This window comes from Ovis aries, chromosome 14 (assembly GCF_016772045.2).
Source record: "Ovis aries strain OAR_USU_Benz2616 breed Rambouillet chromosome 14, ARS-UI_Ramb_v3.0, whole genome shotgun sequence".
Taxonomy (NCBI): Eukaryota; Metazoa; Chordata; class Mammalia; order Artiodactyla; family Bovidae; genus Ovis; species Ovis aries.
The window spans coordinates 59,609,048-59,630,179 of record NC_056067.1 but is presented as its reverse complement, the minus strand read 5'-3'; the positions used below and the strand labels follow the sequence as shown (position 1 = coordinate 59,630,179).

The window sequence follows — 21,132 nt, the reverse complement described above, 5'->3', positions numbered from 1 at the left end:
GACTAACCAGTTAAACTAGGTGTTTTGTCTTTTTTTTTCTTTCATTTTTTGAAAGGAAAGAATGAAGCATTTTGTTGGTTTTATCATGTTAAATGTTCCTTTATTTTTCCATTTCTCAAAGAAATGCCTTTAATTTCACAAGATCTAATGCCATACCTCCGTCATTCTCTGGTAAAGAGCTGAGACCAGAAATATCCATTTGTGTGTGCACACATAAACACATACACACAATTCATGTCTTTGGTAAAACCACAGTTGAAAGTATGTCTATTTAGTTCTTTGGCCCATTTTTTGATTGGGTCGTTTATTTTTCTGGAGTTGAGCTGCAGAAGTTGCTTGTATATTTTGAGATTAGTTGTTTGTCAGTTGCTTCATTTGCTATTATTTTCTCCCATTCAGAAGGCTGTCTTTTCACCTTGCTTATATTTTCCTTTGTTGTGCAGAAGCTTTTAATTTTAATTAGATCCCATTTGTTTATTTTTGCTTTGATTTCCAGAATTCTGGGAGGTGGATCATAGAGGATCCTGCTGTGATTTATGTCTGAGAGTGTTTTGCCTATGTTCTCCTCTAGGAGTTTTATAGTTTCTGATCTTACATTTAGATCTTTAATCCATTTGAGTTTATTTTTGTGTGCGGTGTTGAAAGTGATCTAGTTTCATTCTTTTACAAGTGGTTGACCAGTTTTCCCAGCACCACTTGTTAAAGAGATTGTCTTTACTCCATTGTATATTCTTGCCTCCTTTGTCAAAGATAAGGTGTCCATATGTGTGTGGATTTATCTCTGGGCTTTCTATTTTGTTCCATTGATCTATATGTCTGTCTTTGTGCCAGTACCATACTGTCTTGATGACTGTGGCTTTGTAGTAGAGCCTGAAGTCAGGCAAGTTGATTCCTCAGTTCCATTCTTCTTTCTCAGGATTGCTTTGGCTATTCGAGGTTTTTGTATTTCCATACAAATCTTGAAATTATTTGTTCTAGTTCTGTGAAAAATGTGCCTGGTAGCTTGATAGGGATTGCATTGAATTTGTAAATTGCTTTGGGTAGTATACTCATTTTCACTATATTGATTCTTCCAATCCATGAACATGGTATATTTCTCCATCTATTAGTGTCCTCTTTGATTTCTTTCATCAGTGTTTTATAGTTTTCTATATATAGGTCTTTAGTTTCTTTAGGTAGATATATTCCTAAGTATTTTATTCTTTTCGTTGCAGTGGTGAATGGAATTGTTTCCTTAATTTCTTTTCTACTTTCTCATTATTCGTGTATAGGAATGCAAGGGATTTCTGTGTGTTGATTTTATATCCTGCAACTTTACTATATTCATTGATTAGCTCTAGTAATTTTCTGGTGGAGTCTTTAGGGTTCTCCAAAGAAGACATACGGATGGCTAACAAACACATGAAAAGATGCTCAACATCACTCATTATTAGAAATGCAAATCAAAACCACAATGAGGTACCACTTCACACCAGTCAGAATGGCTGCAATCCAAAAATCTGCAAGCAATAAATGCTGGAGAGGGTGTGGAGAAAGGGAACCCTCCTACACTGCTGGTGGGAATGCAAACTAGTACAGCCACTATGGAGAACAGTGTGGAGATTCCTTAAAAATTGCAAATAGAACTACCTTATGACCCAGCAATCCCACTTCTGGGCATACACACCGAGAAACCAGAATTGAAAGAGACACATGTACCCCAATGTTCATGTAGCACTGTTTATAATAGCCAGGACATGGAAACAACCTAGATGTCCATCAGCAGATGAATGGATAAGCAAGCTGTGGTACATATACACAATGGAGTATTACTCAGCCGTTAAAAGAATTCATTTGAATCAGTTCTGATGAGATGGATGAAACTGGAGCCGATTATACAGAGTGAAGTAAGCCAGAAAGAAAAACACCAATACAGTATACTAACACATATATATGGAATTTAGGAAGATGGCAATGACGACCCTGTATGCAAGACAGGAAAGAGACACAGATGTGTATAACGGACTTTTGGACTCAGAGGAGAGGGAGAGGGTGGGATGATTTGGGAGAATGACATTCTAACATGCATACTATCATGTGAATTGAATCGCCAGTCTATGTCTGACGCAGGATGCAGCATGCTTGGGGCTGGTGCATGGGGATGACCCAGAAAGATGTTATGGGGAGGGAGGTGGGAGGGGGTTCATGTTTGGGAATGCATGTAAGAATTAAAGATTAAAAAAAAAAAAAAAAGTATGTCTATTTTACTACAAGATGTGGAGAGGGTAACAGGCAGGAAGGCCAGGGGTCTCCAAATGGAGGAAATAGGCTGCAAGTGTCAGACATTTTTATCTCTCTTAAGCAGAAGGAGGAAACAAGCTAGCGGTATTTTTTCCTTCGCTATAAAATCTAAAAGGAGGTTTATCTTAAAATACTGTGTGGTCATAATGACACCTGGGGTCAGACTCTCAAGACAATCAGGACTGAAGGTGCCCGGGGGTCCCTACACAAGCTCCTGTCCTAATTACCCCTGAGGAACCCCGGGTATTAATAACTGTGGGGGGCCAATCCGTCGATTTCCTTTTAGATACTGGGCAACTTCCTCTGTGCTTACTGAAGCCCGTGGCCCACATCCTTCCCAATCCGCTTCCATAATAGGACTGTCTGGACGAGCCAAAGGGTATTATTTCAGTTATTCTTTACGTTGAAACTGAGATTCTGGGCTATTTTCACACGAGTTTCTGATTGTGCCAGAGTCTACCTCACTCCTTTTGCAGAGGAATATACTGAACAAGGTCCATGCCTCTGCTTTCATAAATATGGAGCCCTCCCTTTCTCTCTCTTTAGTTGAACAAAATGTAATCCTAGAGTATGGGCTGATGGAATATCTATGGGTCGAGCACAAAATGCTATTCCTGTAGTTGTCAAGCTCAAAGACCCACTTATTTCCACATAAGAAGCAGCATCCACTGAAACCTGAGGTTAAAGAAGGATTAAAACACATCATTGAAAATTTTAAGGAGCAGGGACTATTAGTTCCCTATAATAGTCCATGCAACTCTATTTTGGGTATAAAGAAATCAAATGGGAAATGGAGACTAGTTCAAGATTTGCAAATAATAAATGAGGCTGTAGTTCCTTTACACCTCATGGTGCCTAATCCTTATACTCTATTGTCTGAAATTCCTGAATGAGCCAAATATTTCTCAGTAATTGATTTGAAAGATGCTTTCTATTCTGTGCCTTTGGCAGAGGAAAGTCAATTTCTATTTGCCTTTGAAGACCCTATGCAGCCAGCTTCTCAGTTAACCTGGACAGTTTTGCCCTAGGGATTTTGGGACAGTCCTCACTTATTTGGACAAAATTTGTCACGGGATCTACAAAACTTTAATAGCTCCGAAGCAGTCGTGTTACCATATGTAGATGATATTTTGCTCTGTGCTGAGACAGAGGAAGCTTGTTCGGAGCCTCAGATTTCTTAAACGTTCTGGCAGGCTGCAGTTATAAGGCATCAAGAGAAAAGGCTCAGCTTTGTCAACAATCTGTTAGATAGCTGGGCCTAATCATATCAGAAGGGACTAGGGCCATAGGCCCTCAGAAAATTAAATCCATACTAAATCATCCCTACCTATGACTTTAAGACAATTGAGAAGATTTCTGGGAATCACAGACTACTGTCATATTTGGATTCTGGGTTATGGGGAACTTGCCCGGCCTTTATATAAACTTATAGCTGAAATTCAGCAGGCCCAAACAGACAAACTGCTTTGGTCTCCAGATACTCAAAAGGCTTTTAAGGTTCTTCAGACTGCCCTCCTGCAAGCTCCCGCTTTGAGCTTGCCCACAGGGTCAGGATTTAATTTGTCACTGAAAGAAAAGGTATGGCCTTGGGAATTTTGACACAAGCCTGAGGGCCTCACCAGCAACCTATTGCTTATCTAAGCAGAAAATTAGATGTAATTTCACGTGGGTGGCCCCACTGCCTAAGAGTAATTGGGGCAGCGGCTTTATTAGCACCTGAAGCTTTAAAAATAATTAATCGACGAAATTTTATTGTCCTGACTTCTCATGATGTGAGTGGAATCTTAAATTCTAAGGTTAATATTTGGATGACAGACAGTAGGCTTCTTAAGTGTCAGTCACTGTTGTTAGAAGGACCAGTAACTAAGCTTAAAGTCTGTGGACATTTAAATGCTGACACTTTCCTTCCTGAGAAGGAAAATGAAACACCTGATCATGACTGTTCCCAATTCCTAACTTTAAACTATGCAGCTTGGGAGGATCTAATGGATACCCCATTAGACAATCCTGACAAGGAAGCATTTATAGATGGCAGTTCTTTTGTTCGGGATGGAAAGCATAAAGCCGTGGTGACTGCTGAACAGGTTTCAGAAACAAAATCTCTCCCCCAGGGAACCAGTGCTCAGTTAGTGGAGCTTGTGGCTCTGACCCCGAGCTCTAGAGTTAAGCAAAGGGCAGCGAGTAAATATCTACATGGATTCTAAGTATGCTTATTTGACTTTACATGCTCATGCTGCAATATGGAAAGAAAGACAGTTTAAAACAGCAACAGGAGAACGTATTAAGCATTTCAAAGAGATTGAGAGACTTTTAACTGCTAAGCTGCTGCTGCTGCTGCTAAGTCACTTCAGTCGTGTCTGACTCTGTGGAACCCCATAGATGGCAGCCCACCAGGCTCCACTGTCCCTGTCTTCTCCAGGCAAGAACACTGGAGTGGGTTGCCATTTCCTTCTCCAATGCATGAAAGTGAAAAGCGAAAGTGAAGTCACTCAGTCCTGTCCGAGTCTTAAGAGACCCATGGACTGCAGCCTACCAGGCTCCTCCGATTTTCAAGGCAAGAGTACTGGAGTGGGGTGCCATTGCCTTCTCCGTTTAACTGCTATATATTGTCCTAAAGAAGTAGCTGTTTTGCATTGCAAAGGGCACAGCAGGGATGGGAGTAAAGCAGCTGAAGGTAATCAGCTGGCTGACTGTCAAGCCAGAGCTGACACTTTATTAAACCCCTTCACTGTAGATGCCTTTGATCTGGACAGATCCTGTGGAACAGGAAAAACCACAATATACTGAGGAAGAATTAGAAAGATATGAGAAAAGACGAGCAAAGATTACAGATAAAGGATGGTTACAGTCTGAGGATGGGCGATTAATAATTCTTGAAAGTGCTCAAAGGAAAATTCTTAAGGGTTTACACCAGAGTTTTCATTTGGGTGCAGAGAGTATTTACCAGATGGCTTCTCGTTTGTTTGAAGGTAAAAATGTAATGAAAACTTTAAAGAACATTATCAAAGGTGTGAGGTTCGTCAGAAACATAACCCAAAGACTAAGAAGCTAGCAATATCTGGATTACAACGAAGTGGAAAGTATCTTGGAGAGGGCTGGGTAATCGATTTTACTCATATGCCAAAAGCTAATTGATATTCTTGCTTACAAGTTTGGCTAGATACTTTTACCGGATGGATTGAGGCTCTTCCCTGTCATATTAAGCAGACTAAGGAGGTTATAAAGATTTTAATCCATGAAACTAACCCCAGGGCGGCGGTGGCGGCGGCGGCGGCGGCGGCGGCGGGGCCTGAACTGCGCGGGGATTGGCTGCGGAGGGCGGAGACGTCAGGCTCCCGCAGCCGGAGCAGCAGCCCAGCTCGGCGCGGCGCAGCGCAGTCTGCTTGAGCGCTCACCGCAGCGAGAAGGTTTCCTCTGCCGTCCCGCTTCCCGCCGCCGCCGCCGAGCTTCCCCGCTCGTGCGGGGACGCGCCTCAGCGCTCCTCGCCGCTTCCACCCCCGCGGCCGCCGCTCCTCTCGCCGTCGGCACACACACCATGACGAAGACAGACAAGAAGTCCTTCAACCAAAGCCTGGCCGAGTGGAAGCTCTTCATCTACAACCGGACAACCGGAGAATTCCTGGGGCGCACCGCCAAGAGCTGGGGTTTGATCTTGCTCTTCTACCTAGTCTTTTATGGGTTCCTGGCGGCACTCTTTTCATTCACAATGTGGGCCATGCTTCAGACTCTGAATGATGAGGTTCCAAAATATCGTGACCAGATTCCTAGTCCAGGACTTATGGTTTTCCAAAACCAGTGTCTGCGTTGGATTTTCATTCAGCCTGTCTGATTTAGAATCCTATCAAGGGTACATTGATGACCTTAAGAAATTTCTAAAGCCATATGGCTTAGAAGAACAGAAGAATCACAGATTGTACCAGTGGAACCTTTTTTGAGCAGAAGGGTCCAGAATACACAGCGTGTCAGTTTCCTCTTGCTTTACTTGAAGCATGCAGTGGTGTGGATGATCCCACGTTTGGCTACCAAGAAGGAAAGCCTTGTATTCTTGTGAAAATGAACAGAATAATTGGATTAAAGCCTCAAGGAGAACCCAGGATAGACTGTATTGCAAGAGTGAAAGCACAGCATTTCTATCAACTTATCCTTCCAATGGAACGATAGATTTAAAATATTTTCCATATTATGGGAAAAAACTGCATGGGAGCTACCTGCAGCCACTAGTTGCCGTCCAGGTCAGCTTTGGTAGTGATGGTGACGTAAAAGAAGTAATGGTTGAGTGCAAGATTGATGGATCACCCAACCTAAAAACCCAGAATGACCGTGACAAGTTTTTAGGACGCGTTGCATTCAAGATCACCATGCATGCATAGTAGGAGTTAGGATGTCTCTACAGAGTAAACGTTGTGTTGTCTGTCTTCATTTTGTATAAGCGGGACCTGCCATTCCAGAATTATGAGACCGCCTTGGAGAAAGGTGGAGTGGTACATGACACTGGGATAACATAATGTGCTTCCAGATAATAGTGGTCCATGTCCTTCGGAGTAACTGCCTGTTGCCTCTGCTGCCTTTTGAACCATGTACAGATAGGGACTGTGAACACCTGATTCTGAACATGTAGGTTGGGGTCTTGTCCAATTTTTATGTGGTTTAATTGCCAAGTGTCTAAAGCTTAATGTGCTGTGCTATGTAAATATTTTATAGATTTAACACTGGTTAACTGTCATATTTTGATGCCAGCAAAGTTTTAAGGGATAAAATGGTACCTGACCAACATCAAGTGACTTTATAGCTACAAGAAATTGAGTGTGTGGAAAAGTTCTGTATGTGAGGAGGAAAAGGAAAATAAAAGTGGATTTGAAACTAACCCCAGGTTTGGGCTGCCACGGAGCCTTCAGAGTGACAATGGCTCCGCATTTAAAGCTGCTGTAACTCAGGGAGTATCTAAAGCTCTAGAAATAGAGTATCACTTACACTGTTCCTGGAGACCCCAACCCTCAGGAAAGGTTGAAACATCTAATGACATTATCAAAACACATCTGCGCAAATTAACTCAAGAGACCCAGGACAATTGGATTAAAGTCCTACCCATAGCTTTAATGAGGGCTTGAACTGCCCCCAAAAGGAGGACTGTCCCCCTTTGAATGTAGTTATGGAAGGCCTTTCTTACACACAGACATCGCTATAGACCCTGAAGCCTTGGAATTAACTAGTGATGTAACTCAGCTCTCAGCTTTTCAATAGGCAATAACAGAACTCTGGGAGACGACTCCTGACCCAGCCTCTGAGTCAAGCAAGCCTTTATTTGAGCCAGAAACCGAGGTCCTCATAAAAACACTGAGATCTAGGGGCCCATCCTCGAGCCCCTCTGGGAAGGCCCTTACCAGGTTATTCTTTCTTCTTCCACAGCTGTCAAAGTGCCAGGAATTGATTCGTGGGTACATCACACTTGAGTTAAGAGGTGGCACCCTGACCAGAACTAAGTGACTTCATTTTATGTCTTTACTTTCTATGCTCTGACTTTGTACTTTTCAGATGTGCTTGATAATCTATGTGAGCCTACTTCTGCTGACTCTAAAAATCCTGAGTGTGCCATTTGATCCTCAAGACAATGCCTTCCTGTCCTGGGCTCACTCCTACGCTGCATTCCACAATTAGTCGAACTGCTGGATCTGCGGAGTCCTCCTCTTCATCATGAAAGGCTTTTGCAGTGGACACCTCCACTTCAAGAAAAGACTTTCTCCAAGTCTCTGAATACCTTCGACAACAATCATATGTGATGCCTCTTCTTCATCTGATGACATCTACCAACCCTAAAATGGACTGGTGCAACACTTTGTACTTTAACTATGGACATAAGGTGACTTTTAATTTTGATTATACATTGTTTCGGTTTAATGACTATTTCACTACACATAAGGCAAATAGGTCTGGATCTAATGGTTTTTACCTGACGTTTATCAAATATGGGATAAGGTTACATGGCTAACTCCTGAAAAGGATGTCTAGTATCTACTGCCCCTATATGCTGGGAACAAACAGAGCCATCCCCAAAAGTTAGCCAACAACTTCATTACAATGATTGGAAACAATTGGGATTTTTGCCTCAGAAGTATGCAATGTAATCATTTCCATGTCTTCCAACCCCAATTCAAGTCCTCCTTTGTCTGGCCAGGCACTAATTGGGACTGGATATCTCAGTCAGCTGCCTTGCTCCAAATGGGACCTATTGGACATGTGGCTCTTACCTATGGGCATGGCTTCCCCTTGGTTGGATAGGGGAGATGCACCCTGGGTCTAGCCTTTACTCACAGCTTTATAATTTCAGAGCTTCCAGAAAAGCCTGCTAATTTACCCCACCTTAAAACTCGGTGGGCAAGGTCTGTATTTCACTGGTATCATTATTTGGCTGCAGTCTTTGTTCCCTCTTTGGGAACTACAGATGTTATGCTACGAGTGGATCTTTGACAAATTTTACTCAACAGGCATTACAGGATTCTCAAAAAGCTATTTCCGCTCTTAATGCTGAACAAGCACAAATTAGAAAGGTGGTTTTACAAAACAGATCAGGTTTAGATATTCTGACAGCTGTGCGAGCAGGAACTTGTGCCATTATTCATACCCAATGCTGGACATATAAACCTGATATGAGCACTAATGTTATTCATTTGACTAAACACATGAACAAGATGATTGAGGCTATGGATAGTCCTGAAGCCTCAATTGCCTCATTTGGGAGATGTTAACTAGTGCCCCAAGGTGGAAAACTACCTTATTTACAGTATTCTGATTGTTTTGTTTTTGCCGTTTGCTCCCTGCATCTGTAACTGTGTAACTGGATTTGTTTCTAGTTGCATGAAAGCTTTTAAGTTACAAATGGCTGTGTTAGGGGAAGCACACTGATTGAAACCGCCCACCCTGGCCAGGCACCGTAGTAACTATTTGCATGAGTTGTTTTATGACAGGAGATCCTGATAAGGAATACAGAAATAATGAGCCACCTCCAACCTGAAGAGTTCACGAAAGGTCGAAGGAGACACGGAGTGTCTGTCCACTTCCCAGAATCTCTCTGGCTAGCATCCATCTTGGCTGATCCATGCGTGCGCCACCAGGAAAGACTCCGAATTAGAATGACTGGCCAAACACCACCCTGAAACTAAACTCATCACCATAAAACCCGAGACTGCGACCCACATGGCTGAGCAGTTCTCCTGGGTTCCTTACCCTACTGCTCTCCACCCAGGTGCCCTTTCCCAATAAAATCTCTTGCTTTGTCAGCATATGTGTCTCCTCAGACAATTCATTTCCAAGTGTTAGACAAGAGCTCAGTTTCAGAGCCTGGAAGGGGTCCCCCTTCCTGCAATAGTTGCTCTAACTCCTGCTACTGCTGCAGCTGCTTCCAACTACTATTTGGGGCCCTGGATCAGACACCTTCAGTATAAGGGTTAGGAGAATAACCAATTTAAGGACAATGCCCCTTGTCAGCTAGGAAGTAGTTATGGAACAAGAACGATGCCCCTTTTCCTAGGCAACATAATTCTTCTAAAAGAAAGGGGGGACTGAGAGGGTAACAGGCAGGAAGGCCAGGGTCTCCAAATGGAGGAAATAGGCTGTAAGTGTCAGACATTTTTATCTCTCTTAAGCGGCAGGAGCAAACAAACTAGTGATACTTTTTCCTTCTCTATACAAATTTAAAAGGAGGTTTCTCTTAACATACTTGTTGCCATAATGACACCTGGTTTCACCTGAAGTTAACTATTCTCAAACCTTGAGTTAACCAATCCATTTTCTTATGGAAATGTTTGTCTTAAGCTATGTGAATGGACTATACACTTACCCCAGACTCTGTCTTCAAGTCAGTTCCGCCTAATGGCTGAGAACCTACTTCACAAACCAGTAGGTTATACTCAGATACTGTTCCCCTAATCTATGTAAACAAAACGATTTGTATGGTAATCTGCCCTTCTACAAGATTCAAGTTAATGATTGTATGGCCTGGGATGAATCATCTGGTGCCAAGATTATCCCCAAATGCATTTTATGGATGAGGGGCCTGGTGCCATTCTGAGTTTTAAAACCTTCCTTTTCTTCATTAACAGACTGCCAGTGACTATAATGGCACCCCACTGCAGTACTCTTGCATGGATGGTGGAGCCTGGTAGGCTGCAGTCCATGGGGTTGCTAAGAGTCTAAGAGTCAGACACAACTGAGCAACTTCACATTCACTTTCATGCATTGGAGAAGGAAATGGCAACCCACCCCAGCATTCTTGCCCGGAAAATCCCATGGATGGTGGAGCCTGGTAGGCTGCAGTCCATGGGGTTGCTAAGTGTCTATGAGTCGGACAGGACTGAGCAACTTCACTTTCACTTTCATATATTGGAGAAGGAAATGGCACCCCACTCCAGTATTCTTGCCTGGAAAATCCCATGGATGGTGAAGCCTGGTAGGCTGCAGTCCATGGGGTCACTAAGAGTCTAAGAGTCAGACACGACTGAGCAACTTCACTTTCACTTTTCATTTTCATGCACTGGAGAAGGAAATGGCAACCCATGCCAGTATTCTTGCCTAGAGAATCCCAGGGACAGAGGAGCCTGTTGGGTTGCCGTCTATGGGGTTGCACAGAGTCGGACACGACTGACACGACTTAGCAGCAGAAGCAGCCCCTCCATTCTTAACCCTCTTCCACCTCCCTCCTCACCAGATCTCTCTGGGTTGTTCCAGAGCACTGGCTTTGGGTACCCTGCTTTGTGCATTGAACTTGCACTGATCATTCTATTTTACATATGGTAATTTACATGCTTCAGTGCTATTCTCTCAAATCATCCCACCCTAGCCTTCTCCCACTGAGTCCAAAAGTCTGTTCTTTACATCTGTGTCTCCCTTTCTTGCCCTGCATGTAGGATCACTGGTACCATCTTTCTAAATTCCATATACATGCATTAATATACAGTGTTTGTCTTTCTGACTTATTTCACTCTGCATAATAGACTCTAGGTTCATCTACCTCATTAGAACTGATAAGCGAGGTGACATTTTTGCTAAGTATGGCACAAAATAGTCTAAGATGATTTACTACTTACCAAAGAAAATTTCAAATGTATGAGATGAAGGGAAGAAAGCACTCAGGCAAGGAATGAATCTGAAAAAAATTTGAAAAAAAAAAAAAACTGAGAAATATTTCTAATCTAAAAATCTGGTGTCAAAGTTTAAAAATATGTGGAGAATAATCATAGTTAGAAAAGGATGATAAGAGTAGTATACTGGAAACTAAAAAAGCTTATTTCTGAACTTAAAAATGAGTACAGAAACTGAATGAAGACCTATTCCAAGCTACAAAAAGCACCATACATAACGAAAACAGAAACTGTGAATCCGTTTTTAAAACAAAGTGTTTCTTTAAAAATGCTATCCAATAATGATACAGTGGATAAGAGTCTGCCTGACAATGCAGGGGACATGGGTTCTATCCCTGGTTCAGGAAGATCCCACAAGTACAAGCAACTAAGCCTATGCACAACTACTGAGCCTGTGCTTTAGAATCTGGGAGCCACAACTCTTGAGCCCATGGCACAATACAGCCCAAAAAATTGATCAAAAAAACAAAAAAATGCGACCACAGAGTGACACTCTAGAGTCAGTCATTTCTTGCCCCAGGTCTCTCCTTCCCTGACCTCTATCTTATGATAGGACAAGGGAAGGGGGTCACCTCTAACTCAGTGAATCAAGCCACTGCCCCAGGCTCAACAGGGTTTGCAAATGAAAGTCATCTTCTGTCACAAGTAATAAAAAAGGACACAAGCCTTATAGACAGGAGTTTTGAAATTCGCATCCTCCTCTGTATAACTAAAAAAATCATCTGTATCCAAATAACTGGCCACACCTGGATCGAGCTTACCCCTCTGTTCACCTATCTCCCTATTTCATCTGGGTCTGGTGTCTCTTTTTCTCCCCCTCTGCTCTCCTGCTGCTCCTGTCCTATTTCCTCCCTCACACGTGTCCTGTCCCAGGCGGCTGCAATTCGTTCCCCCTCGAAATGCTCTCTCTCCAACCTTCCTGAGTCTTTCAAAACTCCATACCTAAGTCTGCCTCTTTCCTCCCCCATTTCGGCTCCCTCTCTGCGCTCCAGATTACTCCCCTTCTCTCGCTGTGACTCTCCCTGCCTCCCTACTCTCTGGCAGGCCATGTGGCTATGCTTCCTTCCAGCCCTTTCTTCCTCTGCTCCTTACCTTTCGCTGCCAGCACCATAAAACCGGCCACCTCAGATTGAGACTTGAACCCTTGTGGCGGGACTCTAACCCAAGAGGCCTGGACTCAAACCCGGCCAAAACCCTGTTAGGGACTCTCCACCTCTGACGTCCTCATCGCCCTTCGCCTCCCGCTCCCATCCTGAGACAGGGCAGTTCTCCCTATGCTGTCCAATCCCTGGAGATCTGGCTTTCTGATTTATTAATACTTCTCTATTTTACTCACTTGGCTATTTTCAAGGCTTAACCTCTTTGACTTGACTATCCCTTTGCAAGTCCCTCAGCCAGTCTCAGTTTTCCCAATTGTTCTCCCTGATGCTTTTCTCCTCAGTTTCAGTTATTTCTCTCAGTCCTTCTGACTCTGCTTCTCCTGATCCTCCTGAATTTACTGAGTGGGCAACAGAACGAGACGCCCCCGGACCGGAAAAGCACCTTTTTCCCCCGAGTTGAACTGGGAATGGAACAGCACTGGCTGTCACATGGCTGGCCCAGGTCACCTACCCTATCCGGGCTGAGGGGACGGGCTGACAGGAAAGGGGGCTGCTGCGGGCAGGGACCGGCCTCAGGAGACGCGAGGACAGAGGAGCTGGGAGGAGGGGCTCAGGAGCGGGGCCTCTCCGGAATCCCAGGACCGGGAAGAGGGCGCGCGGCCTATCTGGGCTCTGCCTCCAGCGATCGAGAAGGTGACGCGGCGGGCGCGACTGCAACTGGCGAGAGGGCTTTACTTGGCAAGGGCAGAGGTAAACAAGGGTTTAAGCAGGAAAATGTCGCCAGAGGCGGTGTCTACGCGCACCGAGGGCCGAAACCGCCTCAGCAACACTTAAAACCCAAACGAAAAGACAACTGGGCCGCAACGGCAGCTGCAGCGTTTATTTGGGGCCGAGAACCGGGTGCCAGGGTGTTCAGGTCGCTGGCAATTCTCACACCATGAGGACGAGTGAGCGGGGGCGGAGGTGGGGATTGGAGGGGTGGCGAGCTCTGCAAACTTACTCTAGAAGGAAGCGTAGGCGCCGCTCGGGAGCCTCGGCTCCGCGCCCTCCAACTTCCGGCGCCGTGTGAAAGGGCTTTGGTTTTGAGCCCAGGCTTCCGACGAGGGCGGGGCGAGCATTCGCTGTGCGCAGAATTCGTGGGAGGGCGGGGCGCGGAGGGGGCGGGGCCTGTTACCTTGACAGCATTAAGTTACCCTCTGTAACAGTGCTCAGGTAAAAGCTTCACGTTATGTTGGAAGCCAAGATACTTCCTCTTAAAAGGGTTTATTCTCAATAAAAAGCTGTTTTTCACAGCATGTTGTGCTCAGATCCTGCTAGTGAGGCTAAAGCAATTCAGGGATCGGGGAACTTGGGCAGTTTTAAGAAACAAGAATGGGACTAGTCTCTATATTACAAATACAAAACTCTGCCTGGGTAGAAATGGGCCATTCCCTACTTACACGCTACAAAACAGCAAACTTAGAATAGGGCTGAGTTCAACAAACTCAGGGTCAGTACCTGGGTGTCTGAGATGGAGGACTTAAGGGATGTGATCATTTGGGTCACTAAGCACAGCCTTTTAAGAGCAAGACACTTTAAATGAGTATAAACTGCGTTATTGTTTCTTTTATCCAACGTGTTTTAATTATTTCCCCTTTCTAAACCCAACTCTTTAAACAGTGACATAAACGGGCTTGTATAAGCAACTCTTACAATGACAAATATCATTGTGTAAGTTTAAGCTACAGACAAAAAATTAATCGTATACTGTGATGATCACAATAAGTTTGTCTAGCATCCATAATTTCGTATAGATAACCTAAAAATGATTCTCGACAGTGGATTCACCAATGATTTATCAGATACAACGCCAAAACCTCACACCAACAAAATAAAAAGAGGTAAATTGTACACATCCTAATTATCAAATATTGTGCAGTAAACCATCCTCAGCAGTGAAAAAACAATGTACACTATAATACAAAAAAGTTGTCAAGCATATATTCAATAATAGTTTAACATCAAGAATACATAAAGAACTCTAAAAAGTACGCAGGGGCCGTTCGCAGGGATCACCAATTCCATCATAGGGGTAGAGGAGCTTTCTTAACCAACCATCCCACATACTGCAAATAAAATACAAAGAGTAACATAAAATAGAAACTTAATGACAAAAGTAAAAGACAATCATTTATAATGCATACAAATATAAAAAAAAGGAAAGTAGCTATGCCTTGAAAAAAAACAAATGATGGTTCATCACTGAAGTTATCACTCTGCTACATAAGCTCTGTCATTAAGTTGCTACAAAATTAAATGTGGAGGCAGAATGATCAATAGCACCCAGGTGACAAGCATGCAGCATCAGCAACAGTTTAGTCAACAGCCTCACAAATATGAGAGTGTGAACCTGGACAGTACGCTTGTCAAGAGAAGTTCCTACACCTCTTGGTGAGGCTCAAAGGGCATGGTGATAGTACACGTGAACAACACTATCACAGTGCCCTTCACCCAGGCTTCTCTGACATCACTCAAAGCCAGAAAAAGATGTACAGGTCAAGGTCTTCAGATACTTTCTCATATCACAGAACACGCTGACCTCTATACTAAGTAGCTTCAAGTGGTAATTCTGTATGCAGGAGGAAACTATTACAACCAATAAGGGAAAGTATTCTCCTTTAAAACTTTTCTCTTACCCAGTAAACCCACACCACAGAGAGTCCAGGAGGAGCTGCCCTGTAAACACAGGCGGATTACCACAGCAAAGAAACTGGACATGACTTCAGACCCTAGAGCCACATACTTCCAAATCAAATTTAAAAGGAAAATTATACAAACTAAGGAGAAGGCAAAGTCAGGAAGAGTCTACACTCCCAGACTAGTTAGACCAGTACAGTGCTCGCTTCAGCAGCACATATACTAAAATTAGACGATACAGGAGAGAATTAGCACGGCCCTGCGCAAGGATGACACACAAATTATAAAGCATTCCATATTTTGAAACGATGCTCAACATCACTCATTATCAGAGAAATGCAAATCAAGACCACTATGATGTACCATTTTACACCAGTCAGAATGGCTGTGATCCAAAAGTCTACAAGCAATAAATGCTGGAGAGGGTATGGAGAAAAGGGAACCCTCTTACACTGTTGGTGGGAATGGAAACCAGTACAGCCACTATGGAGAACAGTGAGGAGATTCCTTTAAAAACTGGAAATTGAACTGCCTTATGACCCAGCAATCCCACTGCTGGGCATACACACCGAGGAAACCAGAATTGAAAGAGACACGTGTACCCCAATGTTCAACGCAGCACTGTTTATAATAGCCAGGACATGGAAGCAACCTAGATGTCCATCAGCAGATGAATGGATAAGAGTGTGGTGGTACATATACACAATGGAGCATTACTCAGCCATTAAAAAGAATTCATTTGAATCAGTTCTAATGAGGTGGATGAACCTGGAGCCGATTATACAGAGTGAAGTAAGCCAGAAAGAAAAACACCAATACAGTATACTAACACATATAGATGTAATTTAGAATGATGATAATGATAACCCTGTATGCAAGACAGCAAAAGAACACAGATGTATAGAACAGACTTTGGACTCTGCGGGAGGGAGAGGGTGGGATGATTTGGGAGAATGGCATCGAAACATGTATACTATCATGTCAGAAACGAATCACCAGTCTAAGTTTGATACAGGATACTTGGGGCTGGTGCACTGGGATGACCCAGAGAGGTGATATGGGGAGGGAGGTGGGAGGGGGATCCAGGACTGAGAACTCATGTACACCCATGGCAGATTCATGTCAATGTATGGCAAAACCAACACAGTATTGTAAAGTAAAATAAAAAAAATTAATTAATTAAAAAAAAAGACCAGTACAAGAGTGGAAAACTATGAGATATGGGGGTCTTATATCCTAAGACCTTGAGATGGGACTATTTGGTCCACCCAGAGATGCCAAGCTAAGAGCCTGAAAGATTCACACGTATTCCCTTTGTTGGACTGCTGTCCTTACAGTTTTCCCAAGTAACAGGCACAGAAGATCCAATCCACCAGCTTATTCCACACACCCTGACATGTATGGCAGCAAAAGGAGAACAGCAGAAACGCTGAGTGATCTCAAGAGGCAGACAGGGACTAAGATAGTTCATTACAGGTTCTGAGGTGCCAGATAAAATTAAAGAGCAGCCAGTACTTTCCCATTTGCGATTCTATCTTCCAAATATGACAACTGTGATGAAGCAGCACCGGATCAGGGTTAGACGCTTGGGGCATCAGCTCTGATTTATATGGACTAAGAATTGAGTAGCCATCCAAAGCCCACAAAGAGAGAAGAGGGGCAAGGCAGCCCACCTCATGCTCCTCACACTCAAGAACAACCAGCTCATAGCAGGGGGATGGCGAGTGTTGCGGATACAAACCTTGCCTTTGTGTCTGATGGAGCTGCAGCACCACTGGCAGGTGAAAGAACACATGATACATGTGAAGGACAGGCTGAGGACTCGGGAAAGGTTAAGCTTCCTCTGGGACTTTAATAAACAAACTTCTCTTTGGCCAAAGAGCTGAGAGAGTCAGTTCTGAGGTAGGTTGAGAAGTCCGGGTACCGAGGAGGAGAAAGGGGTCTGGGGCTCTCGAGGAGGATAGAAAGTGGTCTGGAATTATCAAGGAGGAGAAAAGGACAAACTTTTTCTTTAAGCCCAGAGCTGATAATTACACAACAAAACAACTCCGCTTAAACTCTGTACTAAGCAGAGACATTACTTTGCCAACAAAGGTCCGTCTAGTCAAGGCTGTGGTTTTTCCAGTGGTCCATATGGATGTGAGAGTTGGACTGTGAAGCTGAGCACCAAAGAACTGATGCTTTTGAACTGTGGTGTTGGAGAAGACTCTTGAGAGTCCCTTGGACTGCAAGGAGATCCAACCAATCCATTCTAGAGGAGATCAGTCCTGGGTGTTCTTTGGAACAGAATCTATGTCAGATTTTAAAGCTGAAACTCCAGTAATTTGGCCACCTCATGTGAAGAGTTGACTCACTGGAAAACACTCTGATGCTGGGAGTGATTCAGGGCAGGAGGAAGGGACGACAGAGGATGAGATGGCTGGATGGCATCACCGACCCGATGGACATGAGTTTGAGTGAATTCCGGGAGTTGGTGATGGACAGGAAGGCCTGGCATGCTGCACTTCATGGGGTCACAAAGAGTCGGACACGACTGAACGACTGAACTAAACTGAAGATAATATAACAACAATGTATCCTGCTTGAGGACAGGTTTCTCCTTCTTGAGAACCTTCTGACTAATCCTGTCATCCTGAAATGTAAATTCTGGGCATGGGTCTGGTAAGAGCTTTACAACCTTGAGACATTCTTCTGACTTAATGTAATAAGCAGTTGAGAAACTATATAGCTCCCTTGCTAAGAACAGCGAGGGGGGTCATTCTCCATCCCCCTTCTGATGTGTATGTCAGAAGCTTTCTCTGTCCCATTTCATACTTTAATAAAACTCTGCTACAAAAAAGCTCTTGAGTGATCAAGCCTGGTCCCTGGTTCCAAAGCTGTATCTTCTTCTTCGGAGATCATGAATCCGATGTTGTTCACCATAAGCTATCATTTCTATGTACCATTACAAGACATTTCCAACCACTATTAACGTTGTGCTTTCCTCCCTGCCCTGAGATCTCATGTCTGTTCACACTTTTGATACATTCCCGTCCATTTGGGGTCTTGTTTTGTTTTCAAAACAAGTATCTCAAACTAAAATATATGATGTATGGGTTGCAGCTGGCGGAGGAAACTGTAATTCAATAGTGTAGTCACTGCTAAAGGGAACTGCAGCCAGGGGACTGCTCCTTGGAAAAAAAGTTATGATAGAACTAGATGGTTTATTAAAAAGCAAACGAATCACGTTGCCAACAAAGCTCCTATAGACAAACTATGGTTTCCAGTAGTCAGCTAGGATGTGATTAAAAGGGATTTGAGAATTGGTCCATAAAGAAGGCTGAGCATAGAAAAACTGATGCTTTTGGATTGTGGTGCTGGAGAACAGTCTTGGGTCAATCTGAAAGGAGACCAACCGTGGATATTCATTGGAAGGACTGATGCTGAAGCTGAGGCTCCAATACTTTGGCCACATGATGCAAATATTGGACTCACTGGAAAAGACCTCAAGGCTGGGAAAGATTGAAGGCAGAAGAATGGAATGATAGAAGATGAGACAGTTAGCTGGCATCACCAACTCAATGGACATCAGTTTGAGCAAACTCCAGGAGATGGTGAAAGACAGGGAAGCCTGGTGTGCTGCAGTCCACGAGGTTGCAATGAGTCAGTCATGACTGAGCGACTAAACAGCAACAACACACCACTGATAGAGCATAGACTGGGAATTTGTGGAGTGTATGTCTGGTTTTTTTCCAGGGAAACAGGGTGGGGGGGAGTGGGGTTCCTTAATCAGTGATAATGAGGAAGGGTGGCTTTGGGCAGTAAGCCTTTTCCTGGAAGTGAAGTGGGAGAATTTTTAATCTTTGCTCTTTTCCATAATTACAGGATCCGAATTAAGCTTCAATTCTGTCATCAGAAGCTATCAGTTCAGTTCAGTCCAGTTGCTCAGTCGTGTCCGACTCTGCAACCCCATGAATCGCAGTACACCAGGCCTCCCTGTTTATCAACATCTTCCGGTGTTCACTCAGGCTCATGTGCATCGAATCCATAATGCCATCCAGCCATCTCATCCTCTGTCATCCCCTTCTTCTCCTGCCCCCAAGAGCTCCCAGCATCAAAGTCTTTTCCAGTGAGTCAACTCTTCGCATCAGGTGGCCAAAGTACTGGAATTTGAGCTTTAGCATCATTCCTTCCAAAGAAATCCCAGGGCTGATCTCCTTCAGAATGGACTGGTTGGATCTCCTTGCAGTCCAAGGGACTCTCAAGAGTCTTCTCCAACACCACAGTTCAAAAATATCAATTTTTCAGCACTCAGCCTTCTTCACAGTCCAACTCTCACGTCCATACATGACCACAGGAAAAACCATAGCCTTGAAGGGATGGACCTTAGTCAGCAAAGTAATGTCTCTGCTTTTGAATATGCTATCTAGGTTGGTCATAACTTTTCTTCCACGGAGTCAGCGTCTTTTAATTTCATGGCTGCAGTCATCAACAGCAGTGATTTTGGAGCCCCAAAAAATAAAGTCTGACACTGTTTCCACTGTTTCCCCGTCTATTTCCCATGAAGTGATGGGACCGGATGCCATGATCTTCGTTTTCTCAATGTTGAGCTTTAAGCCAACATTTTCACTCTCCTCTTTCCCTTTCATCAAGAAGCTTTTTAGCTCCTCTTCACTTTCTGCCATTTGGGTAGTGTCATCTGCATATCTGAGGTTATTGATATTTCTCCTGGCATTCTTGATTCCAGCTTGTGTTTCTTCCAGTCCAGCATTTCGCATGATGTACTCTGCACAGAAGTTAATAAGCAGGGTGACAATATACAGCCTTGACGTACTCCTTTTCCTCTTTGGAACCAGTCTGTTTTTCCATGTCCAGGTCTAACTGTTCCTTCCTGGCCTGCATACAGATTTCTCAAGAGGCAGGTTAGGTGGTCAGGTATTCCCATCTCTTGAAGAACTTTCCACAGTTTATTGTGATCCACACAGTCAAAGGCTTTGGCATAGTCAATAAAGCAGAAATAGATGTTTTTCTGGACCTCTCTTGCTTTTTCCATGATCCAGAGGATGTTGGCAATTTGATCTCTGGTTCCTCTGCCTTTTCTAAAACCAGCTTGAACATCAGGGAGTTCACAGTTCACGTACTGCTGAAGCCTGGCTTGGAGAATTTTGAGCATTACTTTAGTAGCATGTAAGATGAGTGCAACTGTGTGGTAGTTTGAGCATTCTTTGGCATGGCCTTTCTTTGGGATTGGAATGATAACTGACCTTTTCCAGTCCTGTGGCCACTGCTGAGTTTTCCAGATTTGCTGGCATATTGAGTGCAGCACTTTCACAGCATCATCTTTCAGGATTTGAAACAGCTCAACTGGAATTCCAACACCTCCACTAGCTTTGTTCGTAGTGATGCTTTCTAAGGCCCACTTGACTTCACATTCCAAGATGTCTGGCTCTTGATTAGTGATCACATCATCATGATTATCTGGGTTGTGAAGATCTTTATTGTACAGTTCTTCTGTGTATTCTTACCACCTCTTCTTAATATCTTCTGCTTCTTTTAGGTCCATACCATTTCTGTCCTTTATCGAGCTCATCTTTGCATGAAATGTTCCCTGGTATCTAATTTTCTTGAAGAGATCTCTAGTTTTTCCCATTGTATTTTTCCTCGATTTCTTTGCATTAATCACTGAAGAAGGCTTTCTTATCTCTTCTTGCTATTCTTTAGAACTCTACATTCAGATGCTTATATCTTTCCTTTTCTCCTTTTGCTTTTCGCCTCTCTTCTTTTCATGTATTTGTAAGGCCTCTCCAGACAACCATTTTGCTTTTTGCATTTCTTTTCCATGGGGATGGTCTTATCCCTGTCTCCTGTGCAATGTCATGAACCTCATTCCATAGTTCATCAGGCACTCTATCTAGCAAATCTAGCCCTTACATCTATTTCTCACTTCCACTGTATAATCATAA

General features: G+C 43.6%; 2 protein-coding genes and 1 non-coding gene across 18 annotated transcripts in view; 2 read left to right on the top strand and 1 right to left on the bottom strand.

Annotated features, from left to right (window-relative positions):
- Window positions 1-21,132, bottom strand: part of LOC114117957 (zinc finger protein 160-like) — a 188,376-nt gene that overhangs the window by 28,774 nt on the left and 138,470 nt on the right. For 6 of the 16 annotated variants that reach the window (XM_060398870.1, XM_060398861.1, XM_060398858.1 and 3 more), the window contains exons 1-2: window positions 13,515-13,571; window positions 11,361-11,419 (exon numbers count right to left, since the gene is read on the bottom strand). The exons of 9 other annotated variants lie outside the window; for them this stretch is intronic. The gene's annotated coding sequence lies outside the window, so the exon portion shown is untranslated. Of the gene's footprint in view, window positions 1-11,360; window positions 11,420-13,514; window positions 13,572-21,132 lie in introns of those variants that run through there. One more of the 16 variants, XM_027978021.2, reaches the window with a different exon arrangement.
- On the top strand, window positions 29-9,555 carry LOC114117869 (sodium/potassium-transporting ATPase subunit beta-3). The gene is given in 4 exon segments (XM_027977810.3): window positions 29-6,066; window positions 6,068-6,184; window positions 6,186-6,385; window positions 6,388-9,555. Coding segments are annotated over 4 exon segments (1,131 nt in total). The 5' UTR covers window positions 29-5,515; the 3' UTR covers window positions 6,651-9,555.
- LOC114118142 (U6 spliceosomal RNA) lies at window positions 15,389-15,493 on the top strand. Its single transcript, XR_003591686.2, has one exon. It is a non-coding gene; the product is annotated as a U6 spliceosomal RNA (small nuclear RNA).